The 23,476-nt window shown below is 40.1% G+C and overlaps 1 protein-coding gene across 8 annotated transcripts in view; it reads left to right on the plus strand.

Annotated features, from left to right (window-relative positions):
- The window catches only part of LOC137605913 (RNA-binding protein Musashi homolog 2), a 235,668-nt gene that overhangs the window by 64,617 nt on the left and 147,575 nt on the right, over nucleotides 1-23,476 (plus strand). For all 8 annotated transcript variants that reach the window (XM_068330836.1, XM_068330835.1, XM_068330837.1 and 5 more), the window contains one exon: nucleotides 17,186-17,278. In XM_068330836.1, coding sequence (XP_068186937.1) covers nucleotides 17,186-17,278 — 93 coding nt within the window. The remainder of the gene's footprint in view (nucleotides 1-17,185; nucleotides 17,279-23,476) is intronic.

Here is a 23,476-nt window from a genome sequence, read left to right on the forward strand (position 1 = left end):
TTGATGTTTGGTGATGAGAACATCAGCATATTTTCATTCATTGCTATTTTACAAAATGTCAGCAAATAAACAATACCTGTCCAGTAAAAACGCTAGATTCACTCTAAAAATATAAAAATTAGTGTCCCTGACCAAGGTCCTTTTGACGAGCCATGTGTTTTTGCCAGTTTTCATAAATCTTTCATGCTGGATCAGTTGACTGAGAATGACAAAATCTTAAAATGTTATTTGTGGGTAGAGGTGATGCATTAAAATTAAAGCGTTACATCATTTGCAGTATCAAGGGTTGTTTGCATGGCTATGAGAGAGTTCAATGATTTGTTCCCAAAATATCAAATTCAGAAATAAGGCTGAGCTCAGCAGGTTACCAAACACCACATTTTCCGCATGATTGATTCGCGCTTTCCTTTTGCATTGTATCAAAAATTGTGGATAAATCAGAATTTTTCATTTTAATATCCTTGAATCCCCCCCCTGAATTTCCTCTGCCCAGAGGTGAATTGGCTTGGTGGTGTGTTTATGAACTTGTCCCGATGTCTCACTGTTTTTTTAAAATGCTGAGCTGTCAACAGAAGCTAGGTGAGGCAGTTTGTTCTGCTCACCACTCAATGGACGTGTTTCATTGGCACCTTGCTGGAGGTCAGCAGTAAAGGGATGGCCAGAGCTGCCGGGGTCAGGTGTAGTACTACCTAGCTTTAGCTAAAGAGTGAATTACTCTGTAGGTGGTGCAGAGGCTTGGGGGCTGCGATTGTGGCCCAGCAGCGTGTTAAAGGTGCGTGTGAAGAAATCTATTCGGCTGTAGTGTCACACAGCTCCATTTTGACACCTGACGTGTAAGAGCTACTCGGAAACTCAGCAAATCCTGTTTTCTTTAACCAGTAACTATTCTGTTGGGCACCTCAGTCGAGCACTGGAGCAGGAAGAAGACATGTCACTGAAAAGATTAGGGCTGGAGCTCATCCAAAAAAATAGCTTGGTCAGTATGACATGTTACTTGAAAGTGGCTGAATATTTTAAGAGAGCCTTCTTCCTCAGAGGAAATGAAATACAAAGACTGCAAAGAGCAGAGAGGAGGAGGATTCTGTTTGTTTCTGTCGCCGCTCAGGGCAAAGATGGGAGATTCAGAGATGTGGAGTAGATTGTTAAAGGGCTAGTTGGGGCCTATTTTCACCACAGCTGAGCCCTTCACTAGCCACAAGCAGTTAATATAATTCCAGAGATGAAAGAACAGAATATCTTGTACCACATAAAGTGAGATTTTAGTCCTTTGCCTGGCCTTTCTTTATCTCCTCCTCTTCAACTCCGGACGGCACTGCTTAGGTGCGTCAAGGGCAGCACATGACACTGCAGCATCGGCACACACCAACAGCCACGGTGCAACAGTGTGTCAAGCAGCCTTCTTTAACGTGACATCTAGTCGGGATCATTGTACTTGATCCGCCACGCGTCACCTGGCCCTAAATGTTTGTGTATTGTCGGCGCGAGTGGGGGTGTGTCCAGGGACTTGGACGCTGTCTTTCCTGAGTGCAGCCCCTGAGCTCTTACAAGCACGCTTAAGAGTTGAGAATTATTCCACTCATTTCTAGGTTCCTGTGAAGCATGACAAAAAACTCAAGTGCTACATGCTCGCCCCATTCTCCTCCTGAGAGGAGCAGAGAGGCTCGGTGTTAAGAAGCCATTCAACAAACACTCAGCCATGATTAAAGTTATTTACTTCAATTAAGTGGACAACGACCACTGGGTGGACTTAAAAACACCGTGAAACTGCAGCAACTCCACCGTGACACTGCAGCAACAACTTCTAAATGTTGTGAAGGCAAATACACATATGTATATATAGTCCTCAGTGCATCATTTTTGGTCTGGAGCATATACAGAGTATATATTTCCATGGAAAGGGGAATTTTAAGACTTGTATTCGGGACAGTTATCTAGTTCGGAGTATATCTGCAAAACTGTGCATTCTATCTTTGCCAAACTTTGCACACACTGTAAATGAATTTTAATAGTGTTCTTACTTTAATATTTTATTTTATTTTACCACGGAAAGACGATTTGAAGGTGACTCTAAAGGTTGGTCATATTCTCCATATTATATAAACTTAACAACTACTTTAGACTCACCAAAATAATGCAGGATATTTTATATATGGACATATTGATTGTGTAATGTTTGCCAATTTTCAATATTGTCAGTATATTTGTAGTTTTTTTTACTACAGGCCCATTGAAGCAGATATTTTACAGCACTAGTTTGTGATGTTTTTTATTTCTGTGTGCATTGGATCTGTAATTATTAGCCATTTATTAAGTGAAACATTTCTATACACTATGCATCAAGTGTTACTGGGTAAGCTATCCATTCTATGGGGAGATAAAATCTTTATTAAGCTTCGTAAATAATGTTGATTGATCATACTTTACTAGAGGCTGTTTCTCTGTTTCTGCTCATGTCCTTTTCCTGGCAGTTCATTGTTCTCTGTGTCAAAGATAAATCAAATATGAGCTTGGTAAACATTTGTGAAAGAATTCATACAGGTAGCAGGATTTTCCAGATTTCTAACTGTGCAGATAAAATAAAGGAATGTCTGATGCAGTTTGTTTTTTATTTTAACAAATAGCTCCAGTGACCAATAAATAAAGAGTGAAATAATAAACTGAAAGATCAAACTGTAATTGACCATAAAATGGGGCAGATTAGAGGCACCTCAGCCACGGCAGCTCACTGTGCTGTTTGACACAAAGTGCAGACCTCACCGTGATGCAGTGACTTTTTTTTTAACAGCAAGGACAATCTTGATTGGCTCCTTTAGTCAGGAAAACAGAAATCCTTGTCCTTGAGGTGAAAACTAAATGGTGTAAATGTACAACACCCAAGGTGCCACTAATAGCAAGTTGATTCCAAGCTTCTAAAGACACTGAATGCCTAATGACCTTGGTAGTCATGCATAATGATGCACACTTACAGCTTATTTTTGGAACACAATGATCCACATAATTGCTCTGTAGTACAATGAATTGTGTTTCCATCAACTTGGCAGTTGCCTGGAGTTTGTTTTACTTATAAATGATTAACAAGGTTGCATTCAGTTAGTCATATGTGTCTGTATTTATACTTGGACAACAATGCTGCCACTGCTACAGGGAGTAAAAGTCTATGTAAACCATTTACATGCTTGCATGATTAATTAGGGCTGCAGCTAATGATTACTTTCATAATTGATTATTCTTCCAGTTATTTTCTCGATCAATCAATTAATCTTGTCTTGTCCCTAAAGTGATTTGCGAATAATGCCTCTTGCAATTTCCCAGAAACCAAGGTGACTTTTTGAACCTTATGGTTTTGTCTGCCTAGTAGTTCAAAAATCCTAAAGAAAAAAAAGCCAAAAAAAAGCAAGATAACTGCAGCCCTGACATACAATTCAGTGGTCATTACTAAAGTTCGTTATAAGCATGATACATCAAGGTAATGTGTATCTGTAATGAAACAAATTTAGGATTTTATATTAAGTAGCAAATCAAGAAATCTGTACAACATTGTTTTATGATTTTTCCTTTTTATTTTTATTTATCACAAAAATAAGCATATTGGTTACCTGGACTTTTTTCATTTCTGTTGTTTTTTAGGTAATAAATAAATCCACTACGGCATGAAAATATTAAAGTCTTGTGTAAACTCCCACCAAATTTTGACAAAATACTTTCTATTATTGTAATTCTATTCATGAAGTTCTATGGACAATATCCATCCTTTGACTAAAGGACTAAACACGAGTGTTTGTGAGTACATTGTGGGTGATGAAAAGCTATAGTTTAGAACTCGGGGAAAAAAACTAAGAATATTTCTGATTTTATGCAGCCTTACCTTCACCTGTTCTTATCACGTCATTCACGCGATCACATTTCCAGAGATAAGGGTTCCAGAGTGATTAGCTCCATTGTTTTCCTGCAACACATCTGTGTGTGTGTGTGTGTGTGTGTGTCTGTGTGTGTGTGTGTGTGTGTGTGTGTGTGTGTGTGTCTGTGTGCGTGCTTGCAAGAGAGAGAGCGCGAGCGAAAGGGAGGTTCAGGGTGGGGGTAAGGTGTGTAGTTGGAGTGCCTGTCAGAAAAGGCGTTATTGTAATTGGAAGTTAAAATCCCATTTGTTTTCCCCTCTAGTGCTTACTGTCAGGCCTTAGATAGGGGTCTTGTTACAAAAATTAACATTTGGTATCAGTGTCAAGGGTCATGCAAGAGAGCATCAACTTATTGAAAGGACTGCCACTCAAACAGTTTAGGCAGAAGAGAATATTTACTGTAGAGAAATGTCTTTCTTTGCTTTAGCAGTTGTTTGCCAAGTTTTCTAACGTTTTCACTGTCAAAAGCTCCTTTGGATAATAACGGTCAATTTTTTACCTGGTCTTTATCATTGCTGCTCAAGGTTTTCCAAAATATGGGGGTAAATACACATGAAAGCATTTCGTATATTTTGCCCTGTAATGTGTGTAATGTAAATCTGCCTGTTCTGACTTTGTATTAGTTGTCTAACAACAATGTACCACGTAAAATTTCACAAAGCTTTAATATTGTGAACAAAATAAGGAGCTGTGTAGGACTATGTTCTGTGGTTGTGTTTTGATTTTGTTCCTTTTGTTATTTAGGAACTTTTCATTTCTTTTTTCGTTATTTACATGGTTGAAGAGTTGAACTTGTTCTCATTCTGAGGTTTGTCTCAGATAAGGGTTTATTGGAATTGTAAGCATATTATTACGTTTTTGTTTGTTTGACAAGTGACGTTTTTAAAAGAATGGTAATTAACAGGTACAACTCAATATCTTTCTTCAATGAAACACATCCATGACCAGGGATACTTAGTATTCAATGCCTCATTATGTTTAAAAGACTTATCTTCATTTTCGCTTCGTAACTACTTTTTATTTTTGGGAACCTTGACCAATCTGTAAGTTTGGCTGATGTTTTTCAAACTAAGCGAATTAGCTGAAGTCACATAAATATGCAGAAACTAAAATGCTAAAGAACCCTGAACCTGGTGCAAGTTCAGATGCAGGGAGAGGGCAGCAGAGACTCAGTGTAGACTGGAAGACATCATAGTGCAAAGATCAGACCCAGTCTAAGTGCAGGGTCCTGACTCTTTCTTCTATGCGCGACGTGCTGGACTAAAGGGAGGTTCGTACCATGTCTGTAAGTCAGCCATTGCTCCTCCCTCAACGGAGGGTTTAAAAGGTCAGCAGGATCAGATCAGGGAAGTCCACATCATTTCCCTTACTTCATTTTATGTATATCTACACCAAGAAAAGGTTTTCTAATTGAGAAAGTAATTCTAAATTGAAATTTTATGGAGGATTGTATGGCTGATTTTGGTCTAAGAGTTTGCTTTATTGACGTCCATGCTTTCCATCTCACAGTCCTCTTCTTATCTATCTATCTATCTATCTATCTATCTATCTATCTATCTATCTATCTATCTATCCTGGCACTTTGCTTACATGCACAATATTAACTCCAACTGTGGCCAAGTGGAATAGGATAGCAGCTGGTCTGTGTGTTGTGTCACGTGTGTGTATGTGTATTTAGCTTATGTATGTATGTGTGGCTTATATATATACCTGTGCTGTCATGCATGATGTACAGACACAATGGCTACCCACATGTAAAAATCGTGTTCCGCAGCACAACTACAGGGTAGAAAAAAAAACATTTTGTTAATGAAGCAGCTCATTAGCCCTTGCACTATTAATCAAAAGCACAAAATGACAAATTTACAGCTGTTTTTGTATTATTTAATTTTCTGTATCAAACTGTTATGTTTCATATATGAGCTCCTTAAAATACTCACCAAATGTACCAGGCCAAGAAGTTGGTTAAATCTAGGCTGGCCTGGCAGGAGAAAGTTGTGGTTGAGGTGAATGTGATTGCATATTACATCAGATGAGTGTGGTAATTACTCTGTCATGAAGTCTTTGACACTGAGATTCCTCAGGGGCTTTGAGATTGAAGGGCATGTTTTCATGAAAAGCAGCAGGATATATATCCCCTTTTGGAGTCAAGAAATGTGGTGGTGGTGGCTGATGACCCTGCTAAGTTGATGAATGATGAAGTTGATGATGAATGTGTGGTGATGAAGAGGTGAATGGTGTGCAAAACAGCTGCATGAAAGAACTAGAGGAGCGATTAGAATCGGCAGCAAGATAATTTGCTGACAGTGAAGGTGTATCACTATGCTATTGGTTAGAAGTGACTATCTGATAATCATTATTCACTCAGGTGACTGCCCCACACTCTGACAACAGGAGTGTAAGTTCAAAGATATAAATGAATTGAACAACTGTCAAAACAACTGTACTGATGACGTGTTTGCAACAGGTTCCCCCGTAACTCCTAGATGAACCTTCAACACACACACAAGAACTAACTGCAAAGTAGCATTTTCCAGCTAGAAGCTAAATATTATTCTAAAATGTGTTTATGACAAGATAAAGATAAAAGGATCATTTCTATTCAACTACTGCCTAACTTTACTTATTGCCTTTTGTTAGCCTGGATAGGCCTGCAGGCCAGACTCAGCTGGATGTACTGACAACCAATCAAAGCAGCCAAAGTGTGCCTCTTCAGAAACTGGTGCTGCCCCTCTGCGAGTCACATTAGATCAGCAGTCATGATTAGCCCAGCACAAACCAGGATGAGATGGAAACCTGAATGGTGTGTGTGTGTGTGGGGGGGGGGGTGCAGACGTATCTGCCAGACCAAATGGAACATGAGCTGGCAGTTTCATTGGGTTACAAGGCTGTATTTTCACTATGTTTAAAATGCATTTCAGAGCAGGACTGGCTCGTGTCAAAACAAAATTAATTTTATTGCTTTGTGTGCTAAATAGACCTTTGCAGCGGCGTGCAGGCATGCTGTCTCATAACCCCGGAGTAAGTTTCAAATATCCCGTCATGTTCCCAATAAAGTGTTGTCTCGGAAATTTGTTAAATGTTCTTAACATGCTTGCTCAATTGTCCCAGATTTAGCCACAAGCAAGCATGTTATTAGCATAATATTCATATTTCCAAAAAGCTCTTAAGAGCATGACTGGCATTGCCTATTTCTCTTATTTTCTTCTTATTGCTCTAGCATTTGCTTAATGCCTGGTCTGAGCCTTGCGATCGCATGCTGTGCTCATTGTGAATGCAGTGTGAATGTGCTGTTTGGGTATGGGCCCATGCATCTCCTGGGCCCTATAATCAGCTCTAAGCTGCTTCTATCAATCTTCATAACTGTAGTGGGTTGAGGAGGGAAGTGCAGCTAATCAGCTCTAACCGGCCCCATGTTCAGCCTGACTGTCACCGTTACAGCGAGGCCATATGCAAACAGTGTCTCTTACACATGTGGCCCATATTCGTCCCTTGGCTTCCTCACAGTGCCATACCACAGATGGTCCTCTCCGGCACAAGTCAGGTTTCGAAAGGGCCTGTGACTTTCACTGAATAGCTGTTAGTCTAGGTTAATATAGGAGTGGTGGCCCTGCAGTGTTGGCAATCACAGCTCTGATCAGAGCCACGCTTCAAAGACGTCTGTGCAAGTTGAAGCCAGACTTGTCATTAGCTTCTGCCCTGTGCTTGACAGCCCTTCCCCACCCCCAACTCCTTCTCCCTGTCTCCCCTCTCTCCCTTTGTCTCTCCCTTATCGTTCTCATTTTCTGTCCCTGTGCAAATGGCCACTGTAATCCTGGGTCTGGGTGCTTGTGCCTGTCACTCCACATTTGCACTAAGCATCTTTCCTTCTCTCATCTCCTTTGGCCTAATTGTATTGTAATAAGCAATTACAGATCTATTTATGAACACTAGAGCTGAGATTGGACCACTTTTTAAAACCGTATGTAAAGGTATGAAGTGGATAGGGTGTAGCCTCTCTTTGCCACCCTTAACTCCTAGCTGGACAGATACCATTGCCTCTAATCTCTCACCGTTCTTTCTTTCTCCCATTGATGATCTAATCCTGCTTTACTATATTGCAATCTCCTTCTGTTTTCTATCCCGTGCAGAATGCCCTCCAAAGCAAAAGTGATAGTGCTGTTGTTTGATGTTTATTGGCTGTGTTCTATCTTTGAGAGTCAGCTCTAGTGATGCAAATGAGCAGAGGCAGTGTTTACCTGGACTGGCCATGTTTCCCCTGTGTGTGTGTGTGTGTGTGTGTGTGTGTGTGTGTGTGTGTGTGTGTGTGTGTGTGTGTGTGTGTGTGTGTGTGTGTGTGTGTGTGTGTGTGTGTGTGTGTGTGTGTGTGTGTGTGTGTGTGTGTGTGTGTGTGTGTGTGTGTGTGTGTGTGTGTGTGTGGGCATCACGCCTGCACAACGTCTAGGCCTTTGATCATACTACATTGCATTGACAGATGCTCTCTGGTGCTTTCTGGTTGCTTATGAACGAGGCCACAGACGGGATCTGAATGCCAGTAATTATATCCCCTTGCTAGAATGATAACAATTGTGGCTTATACAACAAAGTGTGATGGCTTTTTTCTATCTGTCCCATTATTTTTAGGTATGAGAAATGACATCAAAATCCCCTGTCTGCTTCCTCCCTGTCTGGGGCTGTGTTTACAGCTGTTAGTGAGCCTGTATGTGTGAGAGGTGGGGGCCGTGATAAAGGCTTACACCTTGTAATCAAAGCTGGATGTGTGATGTCGGTGACCTGCCTGAGAACTGGCTTGGAGAATGGTGTACATGTGGTTTGTGTGCATTTGTTTTCGACCAGAGAGGGCAATCAAAAATCTACTAACAATAAATTTGCAGTCAGGTACCCTCAGTTATTCAGGATTATAGCCAAATCAAAGGGTTTGGAAGCCCCTATGAAAAAATAAAAGAGGTGAGACCGGTAACCTGAGAAAGTTTACTGATACTGCCCTATGATTTATGTGTTATTATGACATATAAAATACAAAACATGCTTTTTACAGGAAATCCATAAATAAAAAAATTCACAGATGAGGGTTTTCAAGGTATAACTAAAAAAAACTTTACATAAACATCTCTATTGTTCTGGGCAAATGCTTTGTGACATTTTATCTATTGACTTATAAATTTGAAACATGATAACTTGTTGTTTGGTGTTTAAAAAGGACACTTTAAATACATACCTAATTAACTTTCTGTCATTCTTCATTGAAAGGCACCTGTGGCAGATGATCCTGTGTATTTCCTGTTTCTTTATTATCTAATGCATTTTGTGGCTTGAGGGGGATAAAATTCATTCCATGCCTATTTGATCAGCAGTGTGCATTGTTTGGTTGTCTTCTGATAAGCAGGCCATATGTACATGTACAGATAGGCTTTGGATAACACCAATCACAGTAATAACAAGTTTTGGAGTGATCCAAGACATTAATGAGGGGGAATTGGATTGGATGGCTGGGGCAGATTAGCAGTGGAGATCAGTGACCGATGAGTCATTTTCACCTGATGAGGAATCTTCGTCTGAGGAAGAGGAGTAGACATCCTTTAAAAGTCCTCGACTTTTAAAGGAGATGACGAACATCTCAACTTCAAATATAGCATCTACAGTGGTAAAACACACTAATAAAAATAAGTGTGCAGTATCTACGTGATGGTTCTAGTGTTAAGGAGTTTAAGAGCCAGCAATGACATTTGCTCCCAACTCCTCACTGCTGACTGACCACTTTGGAAAAAGAAAACCTGTCTGAAACTTTTATGTCTATGAAAAGTAAATATAAAATCTGTTGGGATATTCCATTGCACGCACCGGGAGGTGAGATACTGAAGCCAGGGTGACACATAGTGAGAGAATGACAGAATAATAAAGACAGAGATAAAAAAGATGCATCATGGATTTACTCCAGCTACCGTACAATACGATGAATAGTAGTTGGAAAAACAGTTATTATTCACACAGTTTTGTATGTCTGTTTTCCTCTGTGGCCTGCTGCTTCAAGGTGTTTTTCTGTTTTTAATGGCTCACAGCTTCCAGTTCAGTACCGTAATTATTGAAGCAGCCAGTTTTAAGGACTTTCTTTTACTAGAAATCTCCCACATCGTGTTTAAATAACACCTTCTACTTCTGATCATATTAAATAATAATATATTCCCACAGGTCATCATCTTCTTGTGGGATGAACACAAAGCCCGATTCCCAACATGTCTTTTATTCAGTCAGTATTCTAAGTTTGGCAGTACAAACTTTTAGTTTTGTGCTCCATTGCTTTCCAGACATGCTCAACGAGCGTCAAAACAGTCTGGCATCAAATCGCACTTTGCTGCATTTTATGCAAATCTGATGAAAGGAGGCTGGACTTACTGATGTCTGCAGTCTTAGTTAATATCCTGCTAAATTAAAAAATTGAGGAGATGCTAAAAAATTTGCTCTCCTGGCAGTAATTTGCAGCAGGCTTAACTAGAGGGGCACTCGAAGCACAGACCTCTGCCAAGGTTAACAGTTCACTCCTCTATAATATGCAAATCTGCAAGTGCAACCACTTTACGCTGTAAGGCTGTATTTTTTTCCCCAGAACTGCGAGGAAATACAAAGGGTAATTTACACAGTGCTTAGTTCTTTCATACCTACTGTGGTTGTTTATGTAGCCATTTTATTATTGATCTGTTTAAATCTTGTGTATATTTATGCAAATCATTTGGTAGCCATGGCAACATATATATGTCCAAAAAAATAAAACCCCAAAACAGCGTGGGTATTTCCATGCTGTTTCAGCTCAGTAAGTCAATTAAAAGTTGAGCTGCAGCAATTGCACAGCAAGCTATGTCATTAGTATAACCCCATATATCCATGTGGCTTCTAATGCTTTAGTCCATCATATGGCAGTTTTGCTTGTGATGTGGGATGAGAACATTGGTATGATAACCTATCAAGTAACGTTAAAGAAGGTAAAACATTGTGTTTCTGACATTTATTAAAAGCGTCTTCACTTTTCCATCAACTTTTATGAAAGTGGGATCGTTTGTTTCCTTTCTTTCTCACAATCAATAAATCTTTGGTGGACATGCCTAACATGCCCCAAATTCTAGTCTCTAATTTATTTATGATATTCATGTATATGATTTTTATGTATAATAATGACAATGTACATATGGGATGAGCTCATTTAAAGCTGCAGTTAAAAACAAACACGATGAAAGGGTTTCATGTCGGGAATGAAGGCATAAAGGAAGGTGATGAAATTGATCTCTAAGGAATCAACATTTTCATAAGCTTTCAGCTTTTCCAGTAAAACCGTTCAATGTCTTTATCCTGCTGCACCTCTCAGGATGGAATTGAAAAGACAACATACTTGCAGCATTAGAGCTGAGTCTCTGTTTAAAACCTGAAGATTTGCATAAATATGTTACAGATTATTTTTTTACCCTCTGCCTTCTTCCATCCTGTTTTTTTATTGTCTCATACCATATTCATTTCCTTTCATATCCTACTTGGGGAGTTAATAACATTCACGCTTTGTCTTTCCAGTCTCAGTTCTGCACGCATGTTCCAAACACTAATAGCTTTTTGTAGGGGCAATACACAGACTCTTTGAATTGTTGTTTGCTGCCACAGGTAGAAGTACTAAAATTTCAACAATAATAATGATGCTCTGACTCCGTGCTGCAATATTAGCTTGTGCCTTATCTTTTTTTCAGCCTTCTCAGCACTTGCAGCAGCCTGCACATACTTAAAACAGGAGCAAAATATTGTACACGGTTTCCAATGAGGTGTGTTGTTTACACCTAGTGAGGAAAGAGGAAGCTCACTATAGAACACACGCACACGCACGCACACACACACACACACACACACACACACACACACACACACACACACACACACACACACACACATCATCATCATCACAGGCACACACAGACTCACAGTCACACACAGACTCACACGCAGACTCACAGTCACACATTACAGAGGTAAATCAAGGAACAGATCATGCAGCCATCAAAGTGAACCAGCCTAGTGTTAAGTGACTCTAGTAATTATCTTCCTGGCATGTTTGCTCTGTTAACTGGTGGCGGAGGTGCATTAGAATAAATGACCTACTAGTTTGTGTTTTTCATGGATTGTGTATTCCTTGTGTCTCTGTAAATGTGTGTTTTTCAAGAAAGGCATGACCAGAAGTACCCCAAGATCTAAAAACTTAATTTTATGGGTGGCAAAAAGATTATAATTTTGTGTTTGCGCTTTGAAATGTCTGATGTGATGAAGCACTATATAAATAAAGGTTGATTGATTGATCAGAGTTTTCCCTCTTTAGCTATCACTAAGATTCAACCTGAATGGTTGTCTTGGTTGTGGCTGAAATTGATCTTACTGACACAAAGCCAAATTATTCTAATATTCAACACAAAAGCTATTGCATGAGACTTCCTGTACCTCAAATTGGCACAATTCTTCAACGTGTCAGGCTTGTATTGTTGTATTCTACTCAGACACAGGCAATATGAGGGCAGCCCTTTGACATTCTCAGGTCGTTTATGAAGCACAGCATGTCGTAAGAAGAGAGAAGTAGTTCTATCAGGAGAGACAAATGAAAGAAGATAATGTTTATTGCAGCAGATGATATGTAATAATTAGTCTATCAGAAATCTCTGGCACTCAGACTCTTCAGGGTGATTGAGAACAAAGTTTCATCTGCCCTTAGCAGCTGCAGAAAATCCCTGTGTATTCAAATACTGGTGGCGTTGGTGGTGACGGTGGCGGATGACTCTGCTGAGACTAGACTGACAAGGGTAATGAAATGATGTTGAATGAGTGAAGGCCGGACGGTGTTTGGGAGGCGGAGGGCACAGCAGCAGCATGACCGATCTCGGAGTTCAGCGAGAATCGTATTTAAAAAGACAGCAGCAAGATGATAGGCTAACAACAGAGGTGTTAGCAGCCGCTGAGAAAAACTGATATCTCAATAGACAGATGATGACAGCAGGAAATAAAGACTGCGCACGCGCGAAATGTTTGAATGGCGGGTTAGTGTGAAAGATTCACTGCAATGTCTGTGTTTCACACTATTTGTGTGCTTAGCTAGGGTGTTGTTGTGTAGCTGTTTTGACAAAGACGTCCATTTCAAGCACTCTCTGGACAGTATTTACATGACCTGGTTTCTTGTTCGGTATCATGTGGGCTGACAATAGCAGACATTCCTTTATGCATTGTTTAAGCACTGGGTCTAACTGTGGTCTATGGACTGTGGAGCAGTTTGACTTTTGATTGAAGACGTGTTGTCTTTTGCCTTAAATGATACTGTTGTTATTAGCCTAGCCTTAACCAACTCAAGTGACCTTACAGACAAACCCCTGCTCTAGTAGCTGCCTCTCCTCTCTGTATGGATCTGTAGCATGCCTTCTATTGCCATTATGAGGCACTAGGGCAGTAATTGTTGCAGCCCTTTAGTATGCACTCAACAAATTAGAAACACACTCATATGTAAGCACACACATACTCAGTCATACACACTCGTAACTGTCCTCACTATCTCTTAGGGAGATGCAAAAATAACCGAATGTTTAGAAAACTAGGTTAAGGAAAAACTAGGTTAAAATGTGGTCCATTTTCAAACAATTTTTGAAGTAATCTTTCAGCTTGAATGGAAATGTCGTTGAGAAAAGTCTTTTAAATTGCTGCACCAGTAGGACTCAAATGATCAAAACTAATATTGCTATAAATGTGGAGAAGATATATGCTCCACTTCTAGAGGCTGTTATTGTGTGGCACGGAGTTTGCAGCACTCGGCGAAATGTAAAATGCTCTGCGTCCAATTAAATACATCTCCAGTGGTATTTCATAGCTTGTGTTATTGCAGATAAATGCAAACAGCAGCTATTTAAGAAATTACAAATGCATTTAAAATGTGTCAAACATTTAACACGATGAGACAAGCACTAGTACCCCTTTGTTCCTGCAATACTAGCACCAAACCGTATGACCATAGACATTCAGTGAGTTAACAGGCATGATATCTGTAGTGTGGCGAATAGATGAAACAGTCATTGTCAGTGAGAAAACACTTTAGCTTTTGGTTAGACTTGTTCAGTTAAAATCAAGGCTAAAGACTTCCGTGGGGCGTGGGCAGCCCAGAAGGGTAACGTAGCAAACAGCTGATGTAGAGAGGCAAGCAGAGAAGAACATTGACTTGTTTGTTGGATATTTTTTTTCTTTTCCTTTTTTTGAACCTAGATTTGCAATGATAAAAGTGAGTGATGTTGATAAATAGTCATGCAGCCAGTTTATCAGCAGCTGTCTGGCTTGGAGTTGCTGGCGGCAGCATCGAAGGCTGATAACCTCTGGGGTCTGAGGTATGGTGTTGGGAGGAGGAGGAGAGCTAGACGATTATGAAGCTACTGGGTCTTGACCAGTGTGTAACCCTGTCGTATTTAAACAGTAGTACATAATAGTAAAACATTCAATGATCATGTGCCTCATTGAGAGCCTTTAATGTTCTTTACACAGCAGGAGACAAATTAGGTATTCTTAGATCCTTACTACATGGCATGCTAGCTCCTGGATGCTAACACGTGTTATAATGTCTAGCATTTAGTATGCAACTTAATATTACTATTAAGCATTTGAAAATGCGATTTGTGTGGTTATGAAAGTGGTGTTCAGCACTGAACACTACACCTAATTCTATGGCTAGTGGTCATCCAGCCCTCAAGATGACTCTCCAAATAAAGTGTTGCTAGAGAATAAGATGCATTAACGTACATTTTTCCCAAATAATAAAATGAAATTAAAGCTAGTAAAATAAAATTGAATGAAAATATCTGGTTAATGGTTGTAATGCACTTTGTAGAAAAATCAATATTTACATATATTTAGCCATTAATCTCATGTAATTTTGGACAATAAGTATATATATTTCGCATATTATTTTGTTCTGGTCTATCAGATGAAATTTCTCAGTAGTTGATAATGGTAGCAGCAATAGGCTTTTGTAGAACTACCCTGTAGTACTTTCATGTTTTCAAAGATGCCTGAGTAAACCGGCATCTAATCTGATTTCCAGCAGGAAACAAATCTCCTGTCAAACTGCTGTGGGAGAGAGTGACCTGCCTGTTGGATTCATCTGTAAATGCATTAATGTCTGTGGTTATTATCTTAACCATAATGCAACTTGGTGGTTCTGTGGTGTTCCGGTGTTGCGCCCAGAGTGTCTCCCACCTCTTGCCCGTAAATCAGATTCCAAAAGTCAGAAAGCAGCTTCCATTGGAAAATGAGATCTAATACGTCTAAAAAAAGGCATTAGCATCCTGATATGCGTATGTTTCTTGTCAATCACCAAGCAAACTTTGCATTTGTAAATGCAAGCTTTGGCACATCGCATATTTTTGTGACCCCAGGAAAATGCAGAGTCGTCGTCTGTCTTTTCTGTGGCTCCTGTGGTTATGTGTTGTTGTTGTTTTTTTTAAGCATTCATTTTGTGCTTCCAGCCCAGAAATACAAACTTTCTGTTTTTTCTCTTTTTTGCTTTCAAATTGCAGGAGTTTATATGTAAGCCACTAAAATAGTGATTCATTTTTCTTTCTTTTTTTTTTCTAATTCAGATGTGCTTGTATCACCTTTTTGTTTCCACAAAAGAAGGCTTTATTGAATCTGTTGGTAAAACAATACAATGTAATAAGGAAAACATGAAAAATCACGCACGCGAAATTAAAAAAGAAGCAAACTGTAATAAGAGAGGGCTCATGTGTGGGCTGCGTCCATATGTGTCGGCTGTGTGCCTGTGAGACTGTGTGCACCTGGATGGCACTTGACAGATGGTTACTTCGGCTCTAGTTGAATGCTGCTTCTTTTTTCTCGCTGTTAAGCCTCTTTCACAGATCGAAAGTGTTTCAGTCAGCATTTTGATTGAGGTAGACTCTATCAACCTTCTTGATAGTTTGCTGTGCATCTCTCGAGTGTGTTTGTCCTGCCCCCATCATTTATTTGTGTTTGATTCTGGCGAGCAAAGGGAGAATCAAACCTGTGCCTTTCCCTTCTGCCTTGTCTGCCAAGATTACAGGAGCACATGAAAAATCACTCCAGCTCTCATCATATCAATGCATTATCATTCTTTACTGCAAATGAGGAGAATTTTTTACAGAATCAATTTCCGGAAGCAATTTAACCAGTTATATTTAAATACAGAAAAATAACCAACCAGATAGTTTGTTGATCAGTCTAAGCTGTTGGAGTGCTACCTAAGGTCTGAGATCCTTTAGTTTTGCAGTTTTCCAATAATTAAATAACGACCAGTGTATCACACTTAGACTGTTGCAATATTGCCTGAACTGTTACATTCACACCAAACATGCCAAATCATGTTCTATCACCTCCACCACCAGTCGTGAGCCAAAACAGGCACTCCACTGTGTTGAGGCAGCTTCTGTCACCTGTGGTGTGAGACCAGGTCCAAGTAATGACCAAACTAACACAACAGGTTCTGCAGACACAGTTTTGTGTTCCTTTGCATTTTAGCTGTGACGTTTGAAAAGGAAACAGTACGCACAAAAAGCCCTGAGTTCAGGTTGGTACAGACCCTGCTGTCAAACATGGGCGATCCCAAGTTCACATGCTCATTTTAATCATGTGCAAAAAAGGGGCAGTCCCTTAGATTTTACTCCATGGCTGCTGTTGAATTGTGAACGTGTTTTCCTGAGAAATCGTTCTCCTAAATTTAGCATGCACTCTCCGTGGCAGATGTTGGTGCTCTTTTCGATGCCGTGGGTAATAATCCTTAATATTCTTGCCGTTTGGAACTAAATGAGGCTTTAATGCACTCTGATTCCATCTTCCAGCACTCATTAATTGTTTTTTGAAAGTCCATAAATTATTTTGTTGTATCTTCTTAAGTTTTGCACAAATAAACAAAGACTTATGTACAAAATGGAGGTCTTTAATTCTTTGACGGTCTGTTTTCATTAGAGGTTCACTTTATAATGTCATTGTGAGTGAAAGTCACATTGCGGTTTTCCTTAGCCAAGTGTAATTTTTCCTGCCAAAAAAACCTGCAGTGTTCATGACCTTGGTACAATACTAGCATTGAAATTAAGTGTTTCTGAAAGGCAATAATGTGACTGTTTAGCAACAATGTGGCCTGACTATTTTACTTCCTCCCCCGTCACAGGTGCTGCTCTCTGTGTGTTCAAAGCCTCATTAAAGAGGTTGTACAATACATTTAAACCTTCATCACTGATCTCCTCCTCTTGCCCTCTTCCTTTCAGATGGTCACAAGAACAAAGAAAATATTTGTGGGTGGTTTGTCAGCCAATACAGTAGTGGAAGATGTGAAGCAGTATTTTGAACAGTTTGGGAAGGTAAGTCTGATTTTTATTATTACCCTGCACAGTGTTGCCTTTGGTTCCACTACATGCTGCATTCATCATCTTTCAAATAGTGTGGCATACAGTGTATGTTGGTTTGATCAACTGTAAAAGTGTACAAACAATGCGCTGCCCCAGTGGCAGCGCTCCAATCCTTGTGCCGATCAGGAATTTGGGCTTTAAAATAAGCCACAAACACCAGTTAGGCTTTTTCTCGACAGTAAGACAAATAAATCTCAATTGTGACAAGCAAACAGACCGAAGATAAGGCAATAACTTCACACGGGCCCAGCATACCTGGTCAACAACATACATCCTGCTTACAGAGCAAACAAACAACAGCAACCAGCTTCCTTGACCAAAAACAAAAAATAAGTATGTTTTGTACCTTATTTTCAGTAGGATGACATCAGAAACATATATATATATATATATATATATATATATATATATATATATATATATATATACTGTAGACGTAACATAAAAAGAAAAAAAGCCCTGGCTTTGGCATGGTGACAGCAGTATTCCAATGTGGTCTGGAACATCACACTCACTTCATCCAGCAGAGGCTCATATTCAGCTGTTTGTTCCTGTCTGCTGCAGCAGTTTCTGCAAGCTGTTCTCATGACCAGTACCCCCAGCTGAGCAACGCATACATGCACACTCTATCATACAAGGGCATGCATGCTGCACACGCGAACACTGCATACATGCACATTCGGCATGCACACACATGAACAGGCTTTGATACAGTGGCAGCATTTCACAGATAATTTCCCCACGCTGAGTGGAGATCCATTTCCCCCATGTCATATTCTACATCAGTCAAGGTCACCTTCAGTGAATACAGTTCCTGCAACATTAGTACTTGACCTTGAGTTAAGCAATTTCACTGAGGATAGATTTTTCATGGGCACATAATGTACCACGTCCTGCAGGAGACAAAAAAAACTGTTGTAGATTAAAAGAAATTGTTATTTTTTTTGTGTGTTCAAAGACAATAAGCATCCAGCCCTCCCTCATAAGGCCCTTTCTTATTTTCTTGACTGAAAGCGAGCAAGGTGAAGGACTTTGTTTTGCTCTTTGTCTGCAGAAGTGGCATTGCACATCTCTCCATGGCCCGGTCTGCCTTTCCAAATAAAGACACCTTATTTGCACTATATAATGCATCAAGCAAATATTCAGCACGACTTTGCAATCAATGAATCTGAGAAAGGGCTTGAAATGATTTTCGACTTGATTGAATGACATAATTGACTTGATTATACAAAGTTTTTTTTTTCCTCCTTGAGGAATCCTCAAATGCTTAGGAGGAAACAAACAAATCAGACTGATTGAGCAAGATCTTGTACATGTTTCTGTGTGTGTTTTTATAGCCTACTTGTGCATGCTTGGATGTGTCTGCAGTACTGCTCTTGCCATGCATGAGTGTTTCAGCGATTAAGTGTTTTTCTGTGGGTGCATGATTAGGGGTGTGTGTGTGTGTGTGAGAGAGAGAGCGAGAACAGGTTTGAATGTCTCAGGCTATAAGGGAATCAGAGCAGATATTGTGGGCTATGGCAGACAAGATACATAGCAGAAGGAGGTATCATTCTCTCTGTTTGGTGTGTTCCTCCTTTCTGCCTCACACATTCCAAGATTTATTAAATAACCTGCCTGTCTCTGCAACCTACCATTATCGCCGCACACACACAAATCTGAGGACTTATCCACAGAAGGGAAAGCCAATTAATTCAGTTTCCCCTTCATAGAGTCTTGGTGGCAGTATGTACGTCAGTCTGTCACTCATCATTCTATCTTTCTGTCTTTTTGCCTATGTGCATGTCAAGGGGGACATTAGCCAGCTTGGTTTTGTGGCAGCTAGTCATTTATATTTCTGCGAAGTACATTTTGAAGCACCTTATCAATCATCACGCAACTACAGCTTAAGGCAATGGCAAATGTCTCTCCTCACTGGGAACAAGCCATTTCACTGATATTATTTCGTAAAGCACTGTTGTGTGTGTGTGTGTGTGTGTGTGTGTGTGTGTGTGTGTGTGTGTGTGTGTGTGTGTGTGTGTGTGTGTGTGTGTGTGTGTGTGTGCAAGGCAATACAGGCCAATTAGCAGGATGTGGTCTACAGAGATGCTGGTGGTGGAAGGCAGTGGAGGGGAAACAGCTGGTGTGGCCACAATTGGGTCACAGGTTCTGCCTGTAACCTCCACACCTCCCCTCCCTCTTGTCTCACTCCCTCCCTTCTGTCTCCATTCTGTCATGGGGAGAGGCTGACAGCCCTCATACACATCAGTCTCAATGGTTCTCTCCCAGCCGTCACCATTAGAAAAGAGCCAATGCCCAAGGTTGGCACAACTTCAGTGACGCTCCTACGTAGCCTGAGCCCTCTTTTTTTTTTTGTTTCCTACATTGCATGTGGAAGGTGTGCATTTGAAGCGATTGTGACAGTCATTTGAACAGAACTGAAGTGTGGTTCTGTTTGGCTGATTCTAATGCATCTCAGATGGATCCCATTACCTGCCTAATAGTAGCCACATCCTGTTCCATTTTTTTTTTTAGGGCAGCACAGTGCACCCTAGCTCTGCAAGTCGTATGAGACAATCTTATCAACACTGCCGGCCCTTGCTTTATATTCAAGAACTCTAAACTGGAGGCTGCTGGTGTTTCTGGCTTGCAATAAAGCCAAATGAACCAGTGAACAGTTTACTGTACAGACTTAAATAAATATATAAAGAAATGCTAGCCTGGATCCCCCTTTTTTCTTTTTTTCTTAGTCTTCTCTCCCGCAGCTGATACTTTATCTGATTCTGATTATATTGTTTGTATTAATAAAAATAATAATAATTGTTTGTAATATTGTTTGAAGAATTGCAGAAGGAACAATCATTTATTTTGAATGGATTGACGTTCCTCAAATTTTGCTTTTGTTTGGTTTGCATAATAAGCACCTCCCCCCCAAAAAAAAAATCAGCCTGCAAAAATTTATTTAAAAATTAAAAATCAAACACAATTTTTGTTTGAGGATCCATGCAGCTTCAGTAAGACAAACAATATAGCTTTGATAGTAAATAACATATTTTAAAAAATCTGGATTTTTTTGGATAAGTGGCGTCTTTTTATCCGTACTATATTTCATTTTACGTTAATTTTCATGATCTCAAGTCATTTTGTTGTGTGCTTGCATTCAATGACCTCTTATTTTCCAATAAATCAAACATCTGTTAAGAAAACACACATCCCGGCAAGACGTCCCACAGAGGCAAACAGTTCATTAAAAATGGGAGATGGTGTGATGACACCGTATAAATTTGTATGTGACTTATCAGCAGAGTCTTGCCCAAGCATGAAAATAGCTCTCAAAACTGTTTACGGCATAATTAGCTGGGATAGCTAATGCTTCCTCATTGGTTTATTGTAATCAGCTTTGAGTCCATCTCATAGTGCCCTTATTTGGCTCAGATAAAACAACTTCTGCCTACTGCACCCTCTTCCATTGGTTGAGCAAAGCCTGAAGCTGACTTTTAGTTAAATCAGAGCTACTTGCTTCCATGTCACTGGGCTGCCACAAACGGCCCTTTATGTCAAGGCTGTCCTGGTTCTCATGCTCCACTGATCTGGAGTCAGATCCTGGAGGTTGAGCTGAATGGGATGTGGAGCTTACCCAATCACGGTTTTAGGACTCTGGGGGGTTAAAGGTGGATGTATGACTAGGTCACCACTGAGTTAGACAAGCAAAGCATAGACTACAGTAAGATGAAACAATAGCCCAAAGAAAAAAGTCAGTAATGACACCTGTTGGAGAGAAGTGGAAAGGTATTGACAGGAGTGTGATGATGAAAAGATAATTTCTACAACAGAGAGGAATCCAGCCTGCAGTAGCAGCGTCTTTACTTAAAGTCTGACAATAAGAGCGTTGGCATACTCTTACTTTCACTGACAGGAAACAGATGATAGTAAATTATAATATCAGAAAGCAATTCTTCAGTTACTCAGATGTTCTTATCATGGATGACATCTTACATGCCCTTAGATTTTGTAAAAGGCAGAAGAATCATTGACCATCTGTAAAAACTGTATATGCTTTTTGACTACCTTGTCCAAGAGTTTAATAGATGCATTTATTGTTGTGTTCCAGTATGTTTTTCTTTAGATTGAGGGGAATGCTCATTATTGTACTGTAGCAAAGTTGCTTTTTTTTCTAAGAAACTTTTACTATCAGACGTTTCATAGTGCATCTGAATCAATGCAGGGATTACAAAGCACCGATAGTCATTGGTGTGACACTGATATCATCATTCTCATGTTATCTGATTGATTGCAGAATTAAATTTTACCTTGGAATGCAGTGTAATCTAGCTCCTAAAGTGATGATTCTTTCAAAGGGGTTGAAGGTACATTACAAACCTGTTCTGAAGTGCTTCGAAGAAAGTCAGATCCAAACGCTCTAGCTTCAGCTTGGATGACTGACATAGAAAACGTGGGTGATTAATGCGAAAAAAAAAATCCTTCATCGGAGCAAAAAAGAACCTAATCAAGAGGCTACAGTCCTTCATTCCACTTTCTCAGTTTGAGCAGGTGTATATTTGCATGCAATTTACATGGTAGCTCATAGTGACCAAGCTACTCTGTCGTTTCGGTGTCCATCATCGGCTGACATTCTGTGATTGTTTCCCCTTTGCTGCGACTCGCCCAATCAGTTGAGGATATAGTCTGGTTCCACTGATTATAAGAAGTGATCAGAGCAGCAATGATGGAGCATGTGCCTTTCAGTGGAGATTTAGCCAGAGGCTTCAATCTCATTGCAGTCACTTGTAGTTAGTGACTGAGCCTAGCAGTGAGAAGGGCAGAGCAATATAAATGAATTGGCTATGAATGTGGATACGGTGCCGGCGCTGCAGGGACACACAGGGGGAAAGGGCCAGTTAGACAAACTATTTCATATCCCCCTTGACCTTTATTTGCCCAGTGGCCCAGCAACATTTCCAATAGAGCAGCTTTTAAATGGCTACTGAAGAACTGAGCTGTGCTATTCACATAATTTTTTGTATGCCTGCCTGTCTTTGCATTAAAGGTCCGTCTTGCATGTGTGCTAATGAATGTCTTGACTGCTGTTAACGGAATTTCAAAGATTGGACCTTGTGCAACCGATTAAACTGACTTCAGACCATTTCTGATCCAGATAAATACCTGTCACACGTCCCCTTCCAGAAACTAGGTGCTGTGCAACATAGACAGCTCACAAAGACAGTTGTGGATCAGGGGAGATTGACACCTCTCTATAGGTCTGTAGTCTCATCTCTCAGCTGTCCCTGCTGAAATGGCCCCCTCAGAATAAACCGGGATTGGCTTGATTGTGTTATCGGCGAATGATCGGGTCATTCAATGATGGAATTTTGAGCCCCTGTTCTGCTTAAAGAATGAAATGTTTAAAGAAGATTGACTGTGATTGGATCAGATCCAACACCTGCTCAAAGGGTCAATCAGGTGAAGGTAGGAGGCAGCAATCTCGGCTGCGCTATTGTGACATGAATAGAAGGGAGAATTAATGTGTGTTAGAGTAGGGTGGCGATGGTGGTGGTGGTGGATGGATTGGGGGTGGGTGGGGATGCCAGTCAACAGGGAAGAGGTTGAAAAATGTCATCAGAGGAAGTGTCATGAGTAATTTGCAGTGGTCTCACCATCGTGCTGGTGTGGAGGTGGACTCCTCTCTCTCCACACCTCCATCTCGGCTTCAATTTAGTCCTTAAGAAACATCATGTGAGAAAAAAAATGACCTCAGGAATTGAGATTCAAAGACCAGTGTATTTCCCAGATGGATGGGAAATATGTAATGTGTATATGCTGCATGTGTGTTCTAATGATTGGCAGGGGGGAAAAAAGGGTTTTGGATCCTGGCAGAACAGTGAACGCTCAAACATTTTAGTGTTTTTTTTTGGAATATTTTTTTTTAACTATAGTATACTTTCATTGAGAAAAAGACAAAGATGAATTTGACATAATCCATACATAGAATAGATATATGTGTGTCCATGTCGATTGGAAATATAAAATACTTCCATATTTCCATTCCTCACCTCCAAGTTCACCTTCCTCAGATGTTGTATAAGATGAATGGATAAGAATGTATTTCCTTGCTTGTGCTCAAAGTGCATGTTTCAAGGATAGCAGAGACAGGCATGTTTGTGTTGAGGCCCA

Source organism: Antennarius striatus, chromosome 13, assembly GCF_040054535.1.
Source record: "Antennarius striatus isolate MH-2024 chromosome 13, ASM4005453v1, whole genome shotgun sequence".
Taxonomy (NCBI): domain Eukaryota; kingdom Metazoa; phylum Chordata; class Actinopteri; order Lophiiformes; family Antennariidae; genus Antennarius; species Antennarius striatus.